We start from the raw sequence: 19,015 nt of genomic DNA on the forward strand, positions 1-19,015 counted from the left end.
TGGTATGCAATAATCTCATTTCATAGGACTAAAATGTATATCCCTTTGTTCTTGATTAAGCAAAACTCAAGATGTAAAACACCTAGAATATTTCAATGACTATGAACCCACTAAAATCTATGATTAACATTCAAACCCTTCAAACGGAAAAATTCTAAAGATATGTTACTCAAATTAATATTAGTAGAGTAGAAGATCAAGGGCTCATACTTACAAGAACCCCAAATTGATACATTCGTGCCACATTTACGTTAGCTTATATACTTGTATCACATTTACCCTAAACTAATTTTTTGTCACAAAAAATCTCACATTGCTACACCCTTGCCACATTTATAATCATGTCACATTTACCCTAAACTGTTGTAAATCTGAATTTCTTTCTGAGGTAAATATGGCACATATGCACTAGCTTGGAAGCAATTGTGGCTCGGATGTACAATTTGAGATTTTTTGGGACGTAAAATTTGGACTGGGGTAAACATGGCACAAGTACACCAATTTAGGATAAATGTGGCACAAGTCTACCGGTTCGAGAGTTTTTGCGATACAAGAAGTAGTTTGTGGTAAATGTGGCATGGATGTACCAGGTTGAGGTACTTGATGGTGTTAATTTTAAAATTAATCTTAAACTTTGCTATTCACTTTCTAAAAGACTAAATGTAGATATATTGTATATATTAGGATTAACGTTTTTCCTTTTGGTGTATGTATTTACGTTTATTCTCTTCATTGCATGTGTGTTTATATTGGCCTTGTGCATATATGGTAATCAAGCATTCCATTATATATTTCTCTAGATCTAACATGGTATTGGAGCTAGGGTTTGTTTCTTGTGAGTATTATATACCAATCCCCAACTACGATTTGTTGCTCTTTTTCCAAACTCGGGTTGGTTGACCCATCTTGAGTTTGGGGGACGGAGTTTTCCCCTTTAGTGTATGTATTTACATTTATATCCTTCCTTATATGTATATTTACATTGGCCTCGCGCTTAATAGTAATCAAGCATTTCATTATCCATTTCTCTAGATCTAACATAAAGTACCCAAATTTTAAAATTTTTAACATGACGGTGATTAAAGATCAAATCAAAGTCCATTAGCACAATAGTTTTTAGATGACTGTAAGAAAAACAATATGTTGCGAGCCAAATTTTTTTGAAGGAGTAGACACCACATTAAATTCTAATTATTTGGTTTGTGGCTCAAAACGAGCTGTTAATCTCATTGTGAATTAACCACAGTTACATAATCGGTTCTCTTATATATATCAAGTGGCATGACACTTTGTATGATCAAAACTAACAGTGTACGTCCCTGATGCTTTGTTCTTCTTTTCAACGGTTGTCCACGTTATATTATGCATCAAATACATAAAAAATTTCTCGTTAATTTTCCTTTTTATAATGGTAGTGTTTTTTCTACATCATAGACCTGTAGACTCTGCACATGCACTCCCATTGATGCATTGCGCCGTCTTAACTTAGTTATCCTCTACATTTAGCCGACTTCTGTTAATTTCGATAGATGGTTGAGTTCCATTAGTTGATCACGCAAAGTTTCACTTTTTTAGTCTGCCATCCATCTGGCAAGAGTAGTTGGATTAGATTCTTGTTCACCTAACTGATTCGAACAATCTTCTCCAGATGCTTGATCAGATTTGACATGAAATCAAACTTCTTTGAAACTTCGATGACTTGTTTGAGAGCTTTCTAAAGATAGCCCTTTCGCTCAAATCAGTCTTTTGATATTGAGATATCACCCTTTTAATGACAACTTTTAATCTTGAATGTGCCAAAAGAATTTGAGATTTTTCCTTGTCAAGTAATATTTCCGTGTACATCTTGTTACAATTCACAAAATTTCCAATCCTTGAGAATCGCCACAATTAGGATTGAAATGATGGATATATCACGATAATAAGACATCACGCGTACGTAACTTCAGGCATTACTCCACGTCAAAATTTTCCCCGTCGATAGTTCAATTTCATATTGATTATCTCCAATCCTTCTATCGTGACAATTTATGATGTACTTATAGATTAAAATGACCCCTATATTTGTGGATAAGATATAAGTAAAATACTAAAGAGGGATCAATTTCAAAATCACATGCATGAATCAATAGGTAAAATGGGCAGAGGGGTAGACAAGAACCCATCTTTGTAAACGTGGAAGAGCAAGACAACAATAGATTTTTGGAGAAATACTCAATATGTTAGAAGAAACCGTGTCTCCTCTTTTAGCAAGAATCCTGGCGTGATCAAATTATATGAATTTCTTTGATTATTTGAAAATCAGGTCAATAATGATGAATGAAAATTGCAAAGAAAGGAGCGATTTGAAGACACTGATTAATGGGTTAGTGGGTGGCCAACTAATTATAAATATCTTTTCAAATGTTTTCTTTTTAGCGTTAAAATCACGAAAAGCCCCCAACTGGTATATTTGTGATAAATTTACCGTAAGATATTTTTTGACCACCAAAATTCTTAATATGGTACACCCGTGCCAAATTAACCATATGTTTTTTTTTTTTTTGGTAAGGAAAATTAACCATATGTTAGCTTTCATTAAATTTAACATTCAAATTGCTAAGTTAGATGACATGTGGCTGTGAGCGGATATACAAATTTTGGATTTTTACCCTATATTATCACAAATGTATCAATTTAGGATATTAATTTTATTAATCCAATTTTAGGAAAATGACTGAAGGTTATTTTATCACAGATATATCAACTTAGGGTTTTGGTGGTTAAAAAATTAGTTTAGGATAAATTTGTCATAAATGTACCGTTTCGGTTTTTTTTTTTTTTTTTTGTCAAAAAATTAACTTGAGGTAAATTTGTCATCAGTGTCTTGGTTTGAGATTTTTCGCGATATTAACCATTCTTCTTGTATACACAAAAATGGTAAAAGGAGATTAGCCCATGCCAATAGGAGTAATATGACTAGTCTCACATATCTGTAAACTAACAAATTTCATGTAAATCTTGATATATATATTTAAGTCATGCTCATAAATCTCAATTGCCTTTGTACTTTCTACTTTTCAAATTTTTTACTTCTGGATAGCAGGCTTTAATCTCATTTTGTAGGAATAAATTGTAGGACATGTTTGTTCTTGACTAAGAAAAAGTAGAAAATATTCATTCGATTTCCCTTCCAAATTTGAAGTATCATCCAAGTTTTTTTTTAAAAATGCAAAAAGTATTTGAGAATTTGCGTGCCAACATATGTATGTTACGAAAGGTTTAGGTTTTTAGAATAAAAACAAGGGTGCATTTGTTTTGTAATACGAATCATTTGAAAATATTTTATTAAAAATAATCACTTATATCTCTTACAAAAATAAATGAATGAGAAATATTTTCCTTATTCACAAAACTGTTTTGTCAAAATTGTTGTCTGCAATGGAAATATTGTTATTAACTAATTATTTCAAGCGATACACCATTCATTTTCAAGAAAATATATTTCAAGTCATTCATTTTTCGTGAAACAAATAGAATCATTCATTTTTCGCAAAACAAATAGATCCTAAAAGTCAAAAGGTAAGCTCCGAAACGTGCAATTAACATGTGACAAATGTGGTGGACTCAAGAGAGGTTGCCGATGGCCATCGCGCCCCTACTGCGAGATCTATAAGGAAGAATATCAATATAATCAGTTGTATAGATGTATATATTCATTATCTGAAATAATTGTCCCGTCCTCCTCGACTTATCCCGTCTCCGTTGATTTAACTCTTGACTCCGTCCGTGGCTGTGTCAAATTGGATCAGTCTCTCGTGAGCTCGGTTCACGTACACCGTGATCATGCAATAATTGCTCTCCAAATGGATTCCCTATCGTCTTAACAGAAATTCTGATTCATGCCACGAAATGTCATAACATCGGAACGGCACAAATTCGGAATAAGAGAGGCGAAGCTCAAATGTCAGAACCAAAAGCAAATCAATATATCCAGTCCTTTTTTTTCCAGTATTCCAGCAGTTCACAGTTACAGAGTTCAGCTCACAAAAAGCAAATGAAACCATTACTCAGAAACCCCCCCAGACAATGCACTCCTAAAAACGTAATTGTCCCATCAGATAAACGATATTCAATATCTGTCAGTGAAAGAACAAAGTTAATACTCTCTTCATACGCAATTCTAGCTATTTGTGTTCTAAATGTTCTGCTGTTCCATCTTGACATCCGGTGGAGAACTTCGGGTCATCCTCCAAAGTCCTCAACAATTCGTCCTCATCGAACAGCTCGTCTGCTGTGTAGTCGCTAAGCCAGTCGAAATCGACAATGGTTTCGCTCATCGGCTCCAACTCTCCACCATCCGCATTCGACTTGCCCTCACGATGGCCGTCCTTAACCTCCGCGCCGCAAGTCAATTCAGACTGAGTTGACCAAGCCGTGGTCTTGCTTGGGGTACCAACTGAATAACCAGTGCTCGGGATACCAGCCGTATTAGCAGTAGTGCCCACAGATGTCATGGCTGTGACGGCCGAATCACCGAAAGACATGGGATGAGACGTGCTGGGGAGATTCAACCTCGCACATGGACCGTACATTGCCCTCGCAGCTTCATCGTAAGCCAGGGCGGGTTCGATTGCAATTGGGTACGTGCATGGGTGCCGCACTCGAGCATAGGTGCTGCCGTGCATGGGTGCCACCATGCTCATCATGGAAAGTGGACTGGCATTCCCGCCGCCAAAAGCTGGGAAATCAGCGGTGCGGCTGATGTCCATCGTCTCAGCCGTTGTCATCGCCACGGGAAGCGAGTTGAGGTTGGTGTCGCCATCCAAATCCGGCAAAGTTGGACCGCAAATGTTTCGTGGAATGACAACTTCATCTTCGTTGAAAACCCAGGACGCTGCTGGTTGAGCTTGAGTGGCGGCGGTGGTTGAGGGTGGCGATGTGGCGGAAGAAACGCCGAAGATGTTTGTGCGATCATCGCGGAGCGGGCGTGCCTTCTTTGCTCGTCTATTCTCTTCCTCAAGTTGCACTTGGCCGTGCAGATTCGGGCACACCTTCTTGCTTGCTTGCTCAGCGAATTTGTTGCTGATCACGCATAGTACACACTCTGTGTCCTGCATTATTTATAAACAAACTAAATTATCCTTTCCTTTTGATTAAAAAAGGGGAAAACAAGAAATTAAACAACGATAACACATATATGAAAATTGAAACAACATGTATGCCCTAGAATTGTACATGCAACCTATAGGGGGAGGGCCAAATTGGTGTTACCACAAAAAGCACACTTTCTTGATCAACCACATCATGATGAAAATAGTTATTCGTGGCTTTTTCCAATCTACCGATTGATCAAAGAATTCCTTTTATACACTAATCTTATTTTCAGTCCATTGTGGGTGGATCATAAACATATTTGTATCATAGCGAACACCTAAATTCTTCTTTAAATTGGATAGAACTAGTTAGGATCCACAAAAAGCACTAGAATTAAGTGCTTTAGCGCCTTCCGCAGTCAAACAAACAAGATTGTCGAACATTGACAAATTTATCATGGAACGAGCATCATGTCAGAGTATCATGTCCAAGGTATTCATACTGACAAAAGCATTGAGGAAGATATACCAATCAAACATGTATTTGGGATAATTATAAACCTAACAGAAAAGGGAAAGAAACGCATACATTATAGGGATGCTTTGAGTACTCGTACATGATCCAGTGCCCATTATCGGCCTTGTCGGCTTCCGCGCTCGAGCTGGTTTTCGATCTAAAAGTAAAGAGTTTCTTGTAGCCAACTACCTCACCATGCGAACCCTTGATTTTGTAACTCTGTTCGCCCTTCCAAGTGCCGGAGCCAGCGGTCCTGTCCACTCTCGATTTGTTCTTCTTCTTCAACATGGTGAAAACATAGAACTTCTCATCCCGGTCCTTACCAAAAATCTTCCAAGGATCGCCACTGCCGTACACGTCGCAATCGCGGACGATGTCCGGATCGGGCAGCGATTCTCGATTCAGCCTCCGCATCAAGTAATCGAAGAAAAGTTCATTGTCGGTGGGAAGAAAACGAAGCCCACGATACCAAACCACCATCGTAGTGAACTCCTAAGCAATGACAGAATTTGTTCTTCCTTTTCTCTGGATTTTTGGTTTTCGAAAGAGAGACTTTTGGTCTCGTGAGCTTTTATAAACATGGACGGAATGTGAAAATCTCACCGGCTTAAAGTCAGCCAATTTTTTGGAACTTTATCCTCAAGTGAACAGCTTCTTGAATGGGTTAACAAAAAACATCTTTCCTTTGTTAGCAAGAATCCGAAATCATATTATTTAAATTTTGTTGATTATTTTTAAAATCTTGTCAAAATCCGGAGAAAAGAGTGTGTGAAAAGATCTTGATTAATAGGAGATCAGCCGTGCAAAGTGGGATTAAGATAACTATCACACGTGTCTGCAAAATAACAAATTGCAAGTGAGGATGACAACTGTATCCAATTGTCTTCGTATTTTCTCACATTTCGTTTTTTTTTTTTAACCTTCTAGATTGTCTGCGTTAATCTCATTTTAAAGGACTGAAGTGTACGGCCCTTTTGTTTTTGATTGAGCAAAAATCAAGATGTAAAATCTCTGATTAAAATTCAACCCCTTCAAATTGAAACATTTTAGAGATATGTTACTCCAATCAGGGATTAAGTGTCTAAGATTGCTAGAATTCAATGAACGTTAGTCATTTTTTAAATGAGTTAAAAAATATCAAGTAAGTTGGTTGCACATTACTAAAAAGGGTCTTGCTAATCACCATTCTAGCGGTACTTGTTAAATGTGTTTACTGAAGGAATTTTCGATCTTGAATCTATTGGCTGTGCATATCATGAGAACATTTAGTGTATTGAAAATGATAATATTTTACTTAGTTTGTTGCTTAACAAATAACTTAAGAGCATTTTTATAAACAAAAGATCATTATAAGACTTATGAGTGTCTATTTGAAGATACTATTGATGAGTACATTTGAGAAAGTAATTTTGGCATGGTTAGATTCGAGAACAATAAATTGAACTGAGCAAGGCGTTGAGCACACAAACTTGTTCTCGGGTAAATATCTAATTCCATGAGGGTAGATGTAAATGACTAGTATGTTTAACAGGTGCCTCCAACAAGAATTAGTAAATAATCTTTGAAATAATAATATTACTTATATAGGAATGACCACTCTTCCTTTCATAGGATAAAACTTACCATATAGCATTTTTTTTATGCATAGTTGATTTCAATATAATATTAGTAGTGCATAAGATCAAGGACCCATACTAACAAGAACCCAAATTGATACATTTGTATCCCATTTATCCTGAACTTATACACATGTATCACATTTATCCCAAACTAATTTTTGTACCGCAAAAAGTCTCAAATTGCTACACCCATGCCGCATTTATAATCATGTCACATTTACCCTAAATTGTTCTAAATCTGAATTTTTTTCGTGATAAATGTGACACAGGTGCCCCCGCTTGACAGCAAACTTGGCTCGGTTGTACCAATTTGAGAGTTTTTGGGATATAATTTTTTTTCGGGTAATTGTGGCATGAGTACACCAATTTAGCAAAAATTTGTTTCATGTAAGGTGCAAATATCTTCTCAACTTTCTTGAAAAATAAAGATATTTATCCCTTATAAATTCATATATACATCAATAGATATTGCGTACGCATATAAAATATATGAACAGGGAGATCAGGATGTGTACACGGGAAGGAGATCATACTCCCATGTTTGATGGAATGTTATCTTGAATCTTGATAATTGCTGGCATAAATTGTACTCCGTGGCATGATATTATTGGACGACTTCACTAATTGAAAGCCACTTTTATCCAAAGCCGCCATTACTCCTATCTTTTAATTTCCTCGAGTAATCTTGTAAACATCGTAATTTGCTTTTAAAAGTTAGAATTGACTAAAAATTTGTAAAAAAAAAACAGTTGCTTCCTACGAATAAAAAAACAAAACAAAAACTTATGTTCACTAAACATTTAAAAGGAATGACAGGAAAGCCAATGTTAAATGAATGTTCGGAATAAACAATTTAAGGAATAATACAGATAATTAACCATCACAAAGTCGAATAATATGTGTAATTTTGTAGATGTCGCTGAACAATTTCATATTAGTTAATACAAGCAAAGAAAAGTGTTGTATGACAGTGTGAAGACACCTTTGAATATATAAAAACATGATGAAGTGTTAAGTATTTAAAAGACTCTGTAATACTTCGACCAAAAAAAAAAGAAGAATCTCTAATACTCAACTTTAACTCACTATTCGTAATAATAGAATTGACAACTTACTAACAATTCAATTGTCTTAGAATCTTGTTCTAAAAGAAATTGTCTTGGAGTCTGAGAAATTTAGAGCATGAAATGGAGAAGAATTAAAATCCACTACTATGAAGTACAACGAGATCCTTCGCGTGCGCTATACACGTGTCAGATAAGAGATGAATGCAAGTAATTTTTAGTAGAAGAATAGAAATATGAACTTGAAAGTGTGAGGGATGAACTGCATGAGATTGTGAGATTCGATATATAATTCGAAGATATGGAACTTTACAAATATAACGTTTAAATATCATCTTTGCATTTTCCTATGACAAAAAGGCAATTAGGTGGGGGATACCAAATTAAAAGCTTCAATTTATATTGTATAAGTAAATGACCAAGTAGCTAGCAACAATGTAGTCATCCTTCTTGTCCAATGACTGAAGTATTTTCTCAAAAACTCGAACATCAAGAACATCTTCACCATTCATTTTTATCTAGTTGACAATTGTTAAAACTCTTGTGAAATAATCAGCAATCAACTCAGATTCCTTCATATGGATTACCTCAAATTAACCTCTTAGAGTTTGAAGACGAATCTTCTTCATTTTCTCAACTCCTTGATGCGTGTTGTGAAGAATCTCCCAAGCCTCTTTATATGTCGAGGCGTACGACACTTCTTGAATATGGAATCAACTAAGGGTTGATAGATAGTCGATAGAGCAAATTGGTCTTTTGTTCAAACCTTGTCGAGGGCATTCCTCTAATTCTGGTTCAACATGGCTTCGTCGTCTAGCTCATCATAGCCGGTGTTGACCATTTCCCATACACCATGGGCGCCGAGTAATGCTCTCATTTGAGAAGCCCAATTACCAAAATTTTCTTCGGTAAGACTAGGATACTAGCGAGGAAGATGAGTGTTTGTAGCCATGATCACAAACCGTAAGTTTTTACGAAAACCGTAAGGCTGTAATATCGATTTGATGGGATAAATCGAAAGTAGGGCTCTAAACAAACACTAACAACTCAACTCTACTCACGAAGGAGGAGGAGATGAATATGGCTTTTTAATATTCCATATTCACAATTGATTCACCCATATCAAAATGGTTACACGACACACCTATTTATAGGCTTGAAACATGACTTTTAATCTACTCTAGATATATGAACAGACAAAATGTAAATACATTACTGCTCCGTTTGTTTCGCGGAAAATATGACCTTTCCGGAAATGTTTTCCAAGAAGTCATTTTCCAGGAAAATGACTTCCTTTTCCAATGTTTGGCAAAAACTTGAAAAAGTTCCGGAAAATATTTTCCGCCATTTGGTAAGGAAAATTCGTCTTATTTTAAGTTCGGAAACTTGATTATATTAATTTTTTAATTAATGCCCTTCCGGTACCAATTTCATGAAAAAGTTCAATTTGGCAATTTTGATGAATTCTGACTTGAAGTTCAAAGGTGCATTTTTTTGGATTTTCTTTTTATGATTTTTTTTATATTTTGAAATTAAAAAATAAAGGAAAAATAAAGTGAATTGGTTCAAGGTTACCTTTCAGAATTTGAAACAATATCAAATCGATTCGATCCTACTTGCGGATAGGGTCGGCGATGGTGCGAACGGCGGTGTCTCAAGCGAAGGAGCCTCACGGTTCATGGTGAGTTCTGGGGATGCTTCGGCAATTTCAAATCAAAATCAATTCCATATGTCAACTTATCGCGCCCACGGAAATTGCCACCTTGCAAGGCGGGGGACTCGCAACCGTGCTCTCTATTGTGGCCGTGAAGTCTTCAATGAATTTCCATGGCCTCAAAAGTCTCTAGTGATCGGAATATGCGGGAAGAGTCGTCTGGTTGTCATCACCGCTTAGTAAGGGAGCTCATGGGTGACTGCTATGAATCGTTTTCTCGGCAAATGTTCACCATCGGGCAAACTTGTGAAAATAGAGAGAATGGAGCTTCGCTCGGCCATTAGTAAAAGTGCGAGAATAGAGGGAGAGAGATGCACCTCTAATTTTTGTGGAAACAAATGAAGGTGGGCCCCATCGAACGCTGCGAAGGTCTCGCAGCGCCTCCTGGAGGCCACCCTTGGCGGCGACTCGGAATCGACCTTTGAATGCCTCGTCGACGTCAACTACGTCGGGGCGGTGAGTCTCAAGACCGGAAGGCCGATGTCATCCTGCGCGGCGAGTCCGCGGCCGAGCTCTGCGTGGAGCACGAGAAGTTCGGGACGGACGTCACAACTTTGTTCCTCGCTATAGCTTTCCTTGCTCGAGGCTGGAGCCACTGGCTGCGGCTGTGGCTAGCAACCTACCGAGGGAGAAGAAGGAATACTAAAAAAAAAAACACAAAAAAAAAACAATAAAGAAAGTAATTAAAAAATAGATTTTATCTGAAAAATAAAAAACGAAAAAAGAAAGGAAAAAAATAATTAAAAAGAAAAAAATAGTTGAAAGAGAGGGGGAATGAAAAGTGTGGAAAATGTTTTTCTCTTCTCAAAATGAGGGAATCATTTTCCTTAGTTTTAGAAGGTTTTTTTTGTTGATCGGAAAATATTTTCCGTTGACCGCTCATTTTCCGCCCCCAAAACATCGGAAATTGGGGAAAATGTTTTCCGGAAAAATATTTTCCGTGAAACAAACGGAGCCTACATTAACTACACATCGGAATATGAACAGACTCTTGAAAAACTTAACTAATAATGACTCTTGAAAATTATACAATAATTAAGACAAGTCTTGATTCGTGCATAGGTTCGTGCATACATCTAGGGAGTCAAATGGTCATGGTTCATATATCGATGGCATTCATGAATTTGATTTAATTTCTAACAATCCTCATGCCGTTCTTCTTGGGGTCTCTTATCTCCTCCGCGTATTTCCCCCACGGCCGCCTCCTCACTCCCCTATCTTGCATCTTCTTGACCGACGCTTTCATCTCTTATGAACCTTCGGACCAGTGCCGCCATAATCATCAGTCATCACCTCGCAACCAAGTTCTTGATTCGAAGCCGAAGGCATCACCCACCCAGAACTGAGAGCATCGCATTGCGCGAAGCTTCATACACCAACATGTCCTCCGAGTCGTCGACTTTTTGAGGAAGTTCACTCCAACTTTCCGCTAGCAAAAGATCGCCGAACCTCAAACTCCTTGCCGCAAAAACTGTAGCATTCTCAACAAAAACATTATCATCTTGAAGAAGCTGATCGAAGAATTGATTTCAAAACATCGGATTGATGGGTTACAGGGGGACTCATGATTTCTGGAAGCACTTTCTAATGGCGATCAAGGAGCTATTAACTTGTGTATAGTTTGTAATCGTTGATGATTGAAGAAGGGCTAGAGAGGAATAGTTGAGAGGATGACCAAATATAGGCTGAGCTCCCTTGAAAAATCATTAAAAGAAATCTATCATTGAATCTAATTTTTGTTATATAATAAGCTCCCTTATTGCAGTTGCTGAGAAGGGGCCTCTGCATTGGTGGTCAGATTTTAGGCACCTGTTTTGAATGTTGAATTCCTATTTATTTAGTGGACGGTCTATATCGAATAATGTGCTTTTGCCTTATCACGATACGAAATTATATAATTCGAGGTAGGGCACCTTTCTTTGTCGATTCCTATAGTGGCAATTGGGGAGAATTATCAAAAAAGTTTTAAATTTATTGTAATTGTGACAATTCAGTCATAAACTTTTTTTTAGTTGATTCAGTCCTAAACCTTTTTCAAATGTGCCAATTCAGTCATTTGGCCAATTTTGGCTAGCTAGTGCCGATGTGGATATCAACCGGCGTCTGCTGTCGGGTGACATACTATTTTAATATGTTTTTTTCATGTGAACTTTTTTGAATTTTGAATTTCCTTTTTTTTCGTTTGTTTTTCTTTCCTTTCTTCCCTCCCCTTCCTCTAGCTGGGCGGCCTTGCCGGGGCCGACGAGGACGACATCGCCGGGCTAGATATAGCGAAGTCGAGCCTTGGCCGGGCGAGGCTCGACCTCACCATCACCGGGCAAGGCCACACTGCGCAAGGCAACGCTGGTGCGGTGACGGTGAGACCGAGCCTCGCCATGGTTGGGCGACGCCGGCCCGGTGACAACGAAGTATTTGCGAAAATTCAAGACTTAAAATTTGGGAAAAAACAAAGAAGTCATAAAGGATGACTAAAATGGACGTGGTAAGTGTTGAAGCTGTTGCCTCACATTGGCTGACAATGGATCTTATGTGCTCTTTATATTCATATTGTCTCCTTTAATCTATAATTTTGAACTTTTGGGTTGGACCTAACTGATAGATTATGTAAGGTTCACAAGGAACCAAATGCTAATTATAAATGCAGTTGTGATTTTTACTTTTGTTAGCATCTTTCTACATTGAGAAAGCACATACGTACAACTAGTGTCGATGAGTTTTTCATCCCCGGGAAAAAGTAACCTTCAATTGCCATATTGGTGTTGGAGCCTGATACCCTCGGAAGGAAGATTGCCAAGAAGAAGTTTAAATATGAGCCTATACTATATATCCGGTTAGATCCATCAATAAGATATAGAGCAATTAAGATATACTAAATACTGCACATTACATCAATTTTTCGACGTGGGACATTTTCTAACACAACTTATGTGTTTATCTCAACATTGATAGCAACTTCCAACATAGATAAATAGGTTTGAACATAGTAATACCACTTTTGGCCAAAATACAACCAATTCGTGATTTGTAATTTCTGTGGGGTTAGTAACTACCAAACTTATTCATAGAGTCACGAAACCATAATATGAAAGGTAAATGTTGATTGATCTATAATTGGTAGTTAGTAACGTTTGTACGAATGAAATGGAATATAAACACTCCAGATTGATAGTTTCGACAAGATAAATTTTGCCTGATTGACTTTTCATTGATCAAATCTCTGTTTTGTGTAGTTTGCGCAATCAAAATAAAAATTGCTCATCCACACTTAACGAACCCATTTTCTAAAATGGAAAATGGGATTGGACTTTCAAAATCCACCTCAGCATCCACATTGACATCTCTCTTTCTCCTCTTCGTCCCGGTAGTCAAGCCACCATCGCTGGACATGGATGGCGAGCTAGGCTCGGCGGACCGACGTTTGGGGCCGACCCTGATGGGCTCGTACTCGGCGGAGCCGACAAGGTGAGGAAAGTTGACCTTGGCCTTGGACCCCCTCATCTTAAAAGCTGCTCGGTCATAGGCCAATGCCGCATCCTGGGGCGTCTCATAAGTACCGAGCCAAATCCTTGCCCCGTTCTTCTTGGGGTCCCTTATCTCCGCCGCATATTTTCCCCACGGCCGCCTCCTCACTCCTCTATAATGTGTCTTGTCAACCGGCGCTTGTACCTCGTGCTCCACCATCACCGGTTTCTCCTCTGTCGCCGAATCAATGCTCACTTCCAGATCAAGTTCTTCATTCAAGGCCAGACCAAAGCTGTGACAATCAACGGTCGTCACTCCCAAATCAAGTTCTTGATTCGAAGCCCAAGGAATCGTCCACCCGGAATGGAGCGCGTCGAGCAAAGAGCCGCACACCAACATGTCCTCCGAGTCGTCAATTTTCAGGGGCAGTTCCCTCCAATCACTACAAAAAAACAAGGATTTAGCCACGAATTTTGCCACGAAAAATTGACCAAAATTCGTCGCTAAACCGATTTGCGACGAAAATTAGCGACGAAAAAATATTCGTCGCCAATTTGGCGTCGCAAAATTTAGCGACAAAAAAATAAAGTTCGTCGCTAATTAGCGACGAATTTTGCGACGACTATTTATCTGTGGCTAATTAGCGACGAATAAGTTTCGTCGCAAATTAGCCACGAATTTTGTGACTAATTACTCTTCGTGGCAAATTAGCGACGAAACTTATTCGTCGCTAATTAGCCACAAAAAAAAATGTCGTCACTAAATTTAGCAACGAATTTAGCGACGAATTTTCTGTTCGTCGCTAAATTTAGGGACGAAAAAATAATTTTTCGTTGCTAAATTTTGCGACGCCAGATTAGCCACGAATTTTTTTTCGTGGCAAAATTCATCGCAAAACCCAATTAGCGACGTATTTTACCGAATTTTTCGTGGCAAAATTTGCTACGAATTTTTATTCCTCGCAAATCTTTGTCGCAAAAAGCGCGTTTCTTTTTTTAGTGTTCCTTTTTATTCAATGGCATAGGGGGTGAGAGAGTCTTGGATGGCAGCGGGTCGAGGGAGTCCCCGGGCTGAGGTGGATGGCGACGGGGCTGGCGAGCTGGACAGTGGCGGAGGGGGTGGGTCTCAGCTGGAGCAGGGAGTGTCGCGAGCAGAGGAGGAGCAAAGCAGGAGGGTAGTCGGGGTGCCGGGACAAGGAGAGGGAGAGAGACCGAGAGATGGAGATGGAGGTCGGGGGCTCGGGCTTGGGCTCGGGGCGGACGGCTGCAGGCTGTGGGCGTCGTGGCCTGAGTTGTGGGGAACATAGAGGTGGTGGGGTGGAGGTCGACGACGGCTACGCGGGGCTGGCGGGCGAGCGGCAATGGCCGCAACGGCGGGGTGACGACGAAGGCGGGTGGTGGTCAGCTGGAGGCTAGCGTTGGCTAGGGAGGCTGCCGAATGAAGAAGAAGAAGAAGAAGAAGAAGAAGAAGAAGAAGAAGAAGAAGAAGAAGACGACGAAGAAGAAGATGATGAACAGGGGGAAGGGGGGTTTGTTCGCACCAAGAGGAGGAAGAGAGAAGGTGAGTGGGGGAAGAGAGAGAAGGACGAAGAGAGAGAAGGTGAGGGGGAGGCTGCCGAATGAAGAAGAAGAAGAAGAAGAAGATGAAGAAGAAGATGATGAACAGGGGGGAAGGGGGGTCTGTTCGCACCAAGAGGACGAAGAGAGAGAAGGTGAGTGGGGGGAAGAGAGAGAAGGTGAGTGGGGTTAGGGGGAGGGGGGGGAATTGAATGTTGTGGAGAGTGGAATGATAGAAAGAGGGCGGAAGAGTTTATAGAATGGGATTAGGCGGGAGGAGAGAGTGGGAATCGCAAAATTTCAAAAGCTCCCTCAAAAATTTAGCGACGAAATAAAGTCCTTCGTCGCTAATTAGCGACGAAACACATAATTTCGTTGCAAATTTAAAAAAAAAAATTTGCGACGAAAGATGAAATTCGTCGCAAAATTTGCGACAAATTCTCATTTCGTCGCAAATTGTTAATATAAATTAAATAAAAAAGAAAAAAAAATAATTAGCGACGAAAAAATAATTTCGTCACTAATTTCCAGAATAAATTAAATAAATTTGCGATGAAATGTATTATTTCGTTGCAAATTTAGCGACTAACACTGTTTGTTCGTCGTAAATTAAATAAATTGAACATTTTCTTTTTTTTTTTATTTCCTTCATATTAGCGACGAATAATACATTTCGTCGCTAATTTAGCGACGAAAATAATGAATCGTCGCTAATTTTAATATTTTCTTTGTTATTTTTATTCATAGTGCTAATTTTGCGACGAAAACAAAAGTTCGTCGCTAATTAGCGACGAACGTTTATTTTCGTCGCTAATTAGCGACAAACGTCGATTTTCGTCGCTAACTTTTAATAAAAGAATTTGTGACGAAAAAGGACGTTCGTCGCTAATTGGCGACGAAGCCCATTTTCGTCGCAAAGGAGATAGCGACGAATAATTATTTCATGGCCATTTTCGTCGCTAATTAGCCACGAAAAATTTTTCGTGGCTATTTTCGTGGCTAATGGGCGACGAATGTTTTCGTCGCTTATTTCGTCGCAAATAGCGACGAATATTTATTTTGTCACTATTTTCATCGGAAATTAGCGACGATTTTTTTTCGTGGCAAATTTTTCGTGGCTAAATCCGTGTTTTTTTGTAGTGAATTCTCTGTCAGTAAGAGATTGCTGAAGCTTGAGCTCCTCAAGTACATGTTTGCAGGAGTCGGTGCATAAAATGTTGCATTGACTCCATCATCATCATCATCTTCAAGAAGATGCTGACAAATGGATTTCAAAGCATCGCATTGATCGGTCTCAAAGGGACCGATAATTTCGTGAAGCATTTTGGGCTTTCTGCTAGAATCTGTAGCTTTGAGATCACTGAATGTGGAAGACAGAAGGGATGATTTGGCTTCTGAAGTAGAGTGTAAGAGTTGAAAACACCATGGAAGAGGGAGCTCTTAATATAGGTTGAGCGTGATTGCCTGAGTGGTGGAAGAAGATTGACGGGATGATTTTGGAGGGAGCTTCCGAGAAAGTGCCATCTAGGGATGACCAGTGAGATTCTCAACACATGTTTCAAATGCTCAATTAGACTTCTTATGACCAAAAGAGGAAAACAAATTAGACTTCCTTAATCAGGAGAGACCCAAGTTGATATATTTAATTGAGGAACCAAAGCATGGGGCACACTTCTTTGTATTTTGTTGGAGGTAAGACAATGGTTATTGGATCTCGAGGTGCTTGGTGGACCCGATGACTGATGCTTGAGAAGAGAGAAAATTTTTGGTGGCATGAAAAAGTTCACTACATAATGTGACAGAATTTTATTTTTTTTCTTATGTTACATTCATTTTTGTTAGCGATATAAACAATGTACTTTGAAAAATATTTTTCAAATCACTCATTTTTCACGAAACAAGCGGAGCCGAAATATAAGAAATGTACTTCAGTATGTATTTATTGGTGGTGAAATGACTAAGTGCTTCAAAGACTACAGTTATTGAGAGGGTATTTAAAAAAAGCTTCATTTCAATGTTTATCGAGAGGTTATCGAAATTCAATGTTTCAAATTCCAACTTGACTTCCCCAGCAACATGATTTTCCTCGTTGTTCGGAGCTCGAACCTAGGACCCTAGCACCTTGCTTAGGACCTCGAGGGGTAGACCTAGCACCCTGGTGCTTGAACCAAGTATTCGACACCACGGCCGCGACCGTTGGAGTCTGACTTGGGATTTTTTGCTAAGGCTTCGAGACAAGACTTTATGATTGGGATTCAGAAATTAAAGGCGTGCATGACAACACTTCTCCTTCTGCTCCGGAAGTCAATTTCTAATCAAAGAAATTTGTCTAGTAAAGGTTGAATTTTTTTTTTTTCTGAAACATTATTAATACAAAATCTTCTGTGAAAAATTATTGTCGACGGCTGAAAGATTTCTACTTCATTTTTAAACTTTTTAAATTTCTTTAAAAAAATAAAATTTAATTAAAAATATTATTTATTTTTTGCTCCAACGGCAAATGTCGACGGTAGACTAGGTGGCGGGCGGAGCTATGGTCGACTATTGATGGCGGGGGTAGGTCGTGGTCGGTGGTTGGTGGTCGTGGTAGAGGTTCGTAGTGGTCAACGGTTTGCGGCAACCAGTAAAGGTCGACGGTGGGTAGTGGTTGGCGGCGGCGGTGGTCGGCTATTAGCGACCGTGGGCGGTGATTGTAGCAGGCGATGGGCAGCGGCCGATAGAGGTCGGCAATGGAAGTGGTCAGCGGCGGCGATAGTCCACGGTTAGCAGCGAGTAGCGGTTGTCGCGGGCGGGGATGGGCAATGGCTAGTGATGGGCGGCGATCACCGCAGGTCTGCGGTGGGCAACCGCGGGCGATTGTCAATGATTGGCGATGGTCACAAGCGGCAATGGGCGGCGACTAGTGGAAATCAGCAAGGGGCGACGACCGACAGTGGTCTACAATTGGCGGCGGGGGGCGGTAGGTGGCAATAGTCGCAAGCAAGTGTGGGCACTGCGGTGGGCAGTGGCAGCGGTTGGCGGAGGCGAGCGTGGTCAAAAAGAGGGTGAGGGATAATGAAAAGATGGTGAGGCAAAAAGTACTTCTTGGAGTTTTTTTTTTTTTTTTGGTCAAAGAAGTACTTCTTGAGTTGAGAAGTAATTTTTTTTAATTTTTCAAATTGAGGGAAAAACAGCTTCATAAGTGAAAATTCACTTTAGAAGTAGAAATTTCTTTCAAAACTAAAAAAATTTTACCAAACGGATTTCTACTTCAGAAGTGTTTGTGGTGCAACAATTAATTTCCAAAAATGTTATCATGCGTACCCTTGTACCCCTAAGGTTCCAGGTTCAACATCAAGGTCATAGGTTCAAATACGAGTTCCCAAGCCTAGGTCCCAGCCTCGAGGTTCCGAGTTTGGGCAACGGGATTATCTAATTTTCGCAATATAAATGGGCCCAATTGATTTCTGAATTCTAAATACTTATTTGTAATTCCTAGAAAGTATAGAGAACTCAAACTATCATCAATTTAATACTCTTTTCAGTTTCAATTGCCAAAAAAAAAAAATTCATTGGTCTTCCTTTTGCGCTGTCGTTCACGTTCGTGTCGTTTCCATCATATCTTTATGAGTCCACCAATGAGCACGAAATTTACGCCCACGGTTTCCATGTTTTCTTCGTAAGTTTGAGCAACTACTGCTTAAAAATTTTGAAAATTTTTAAAAATTTCAAAATTTTTCAAATCCCAAAAAAATTTCCGCTCGCATTTTTTCCATCTATTTCAACACATGACGTGGCCCAAATCAAGCCGTCCATTTTCATTTGGACAGCCTGATTTGAGTAATATCACACATGTCACGAAAATTTCAATGTTAGACAATTCAAATTCACCCTACGATCCATTTTGTTATGGCAACAAATTTACGGTAGTTAATTAATAAAAAGCTAATTCCAATCGACACAAGAACATAATTTTTCTACTTCTTTAAGCAAACATACTGAATCATCATCTTCCTTGGTGCAGATGAG

At 39.1% G+C, this 19,015-nt stretch overlaps 2 protein-coding genes and 1 pseudogene across 2 annotated transcripts; all 3 read right to left on the reverse strand.

The window, feature by feature from the left end:
- Positions 1-3,966: 3,966 nt before the first annotated feature.
- LOC125315050 lies at positions 3,967-4,622 on the reverse strand. The gene is made up of 2 exons (XM_048278931.1): positions 4,521-4,622; positions 3,967-4,469 (listed from the first exon to the last, which is right to left on the reverse strand). Exons 1-2 carry the CDS (start codon positions 4,572-4,574, stop codon positions 4,167-4,169), a joined length of 357 nt encoding a protein of 118 aa, XP_048134888.1. The 5' UTR covers positions 4,575-4,622; the 3' UTR covers positions 3,967-4,166.
- Positions 4,588-6,099, reverse strand: LOC125315277. Its single transcript, XM_048279729.1, has 3 exons — positions 5,665-6,099; positions 4,704-5,093; positions 4,588-4,656 (listed from the first exon to the last, which is right to left on the reverse strand). Exons 1-3 carry the CDS (start codon positions 6,070-6,072, stop codon positions 4,588-4,590), a joined length of 867 nt encoding a protein of 288 aa, XP_048135686.1. The 5' UTR covers positions 6,073-6,099.
- A 7,129-nt stretch (positions 6,100-13,228) lies between these two features.
- LOC125315278 lies at positions 13,229-16,381 on the reverse strand (annotated as a pseudogene).
- Between the last annotated feature and the right edge of the window lie 2,634 nt (positions 16,382-19,015).

The sequence above is a fragment of the Rhodamnia argentea genome, chromosome 5, assembly GCF_020921035.1.
Source record: "Rhodamnia argentea isolate NSW1041297 chromosome 5, ASM2092103v1, whole genome shotgun sequence".
Classification (NCBI taxonomy): domain Eukaryota; kingdom Viridiplantae; phylum Streptophyta; class Magnoliopsida; order Myrtales; family Myrtaceae; genus Rhodamnia; species Rhodamnia argentea.

Coding starts and splice junctions, on each gene's coding strand:
- LOC125315050 (XM_048278931.1), bottom strand. CDS start 4,574: ATGTACGGTCCATGTGCGAGGTTGAATCTCCCCAGCACGTCTCATCCC. Junction 4,470..4,520: donor GCACGTCTCATCCCATGTCT/TTCGGTGATTCG, acceptor ACTACTGCTAAT/ACGGCTGGTATCCCGAGCAC.
- LOC125315277 (XM_048279729.1), bottom strand. CDS start 6,072: ATGGTGGTTTGGTATCGTGGGCTTCGTTTTCTTCCCACCGACAATGAA. Junction 5,094..5,664: donor ACTCAAAGCATCCCTATAAT/GTATGCGTTTCT, acceptor TAAATAATGCAG/GACACAGAGTGTGTACTATG. Junction 4,657..4,703: donor CAGCTTTTGGCGGCGGGAAT/GCCAGTCCACTT, acceptor CATGCACGGCAG/CACCTATGCTCGAGTGCGGC.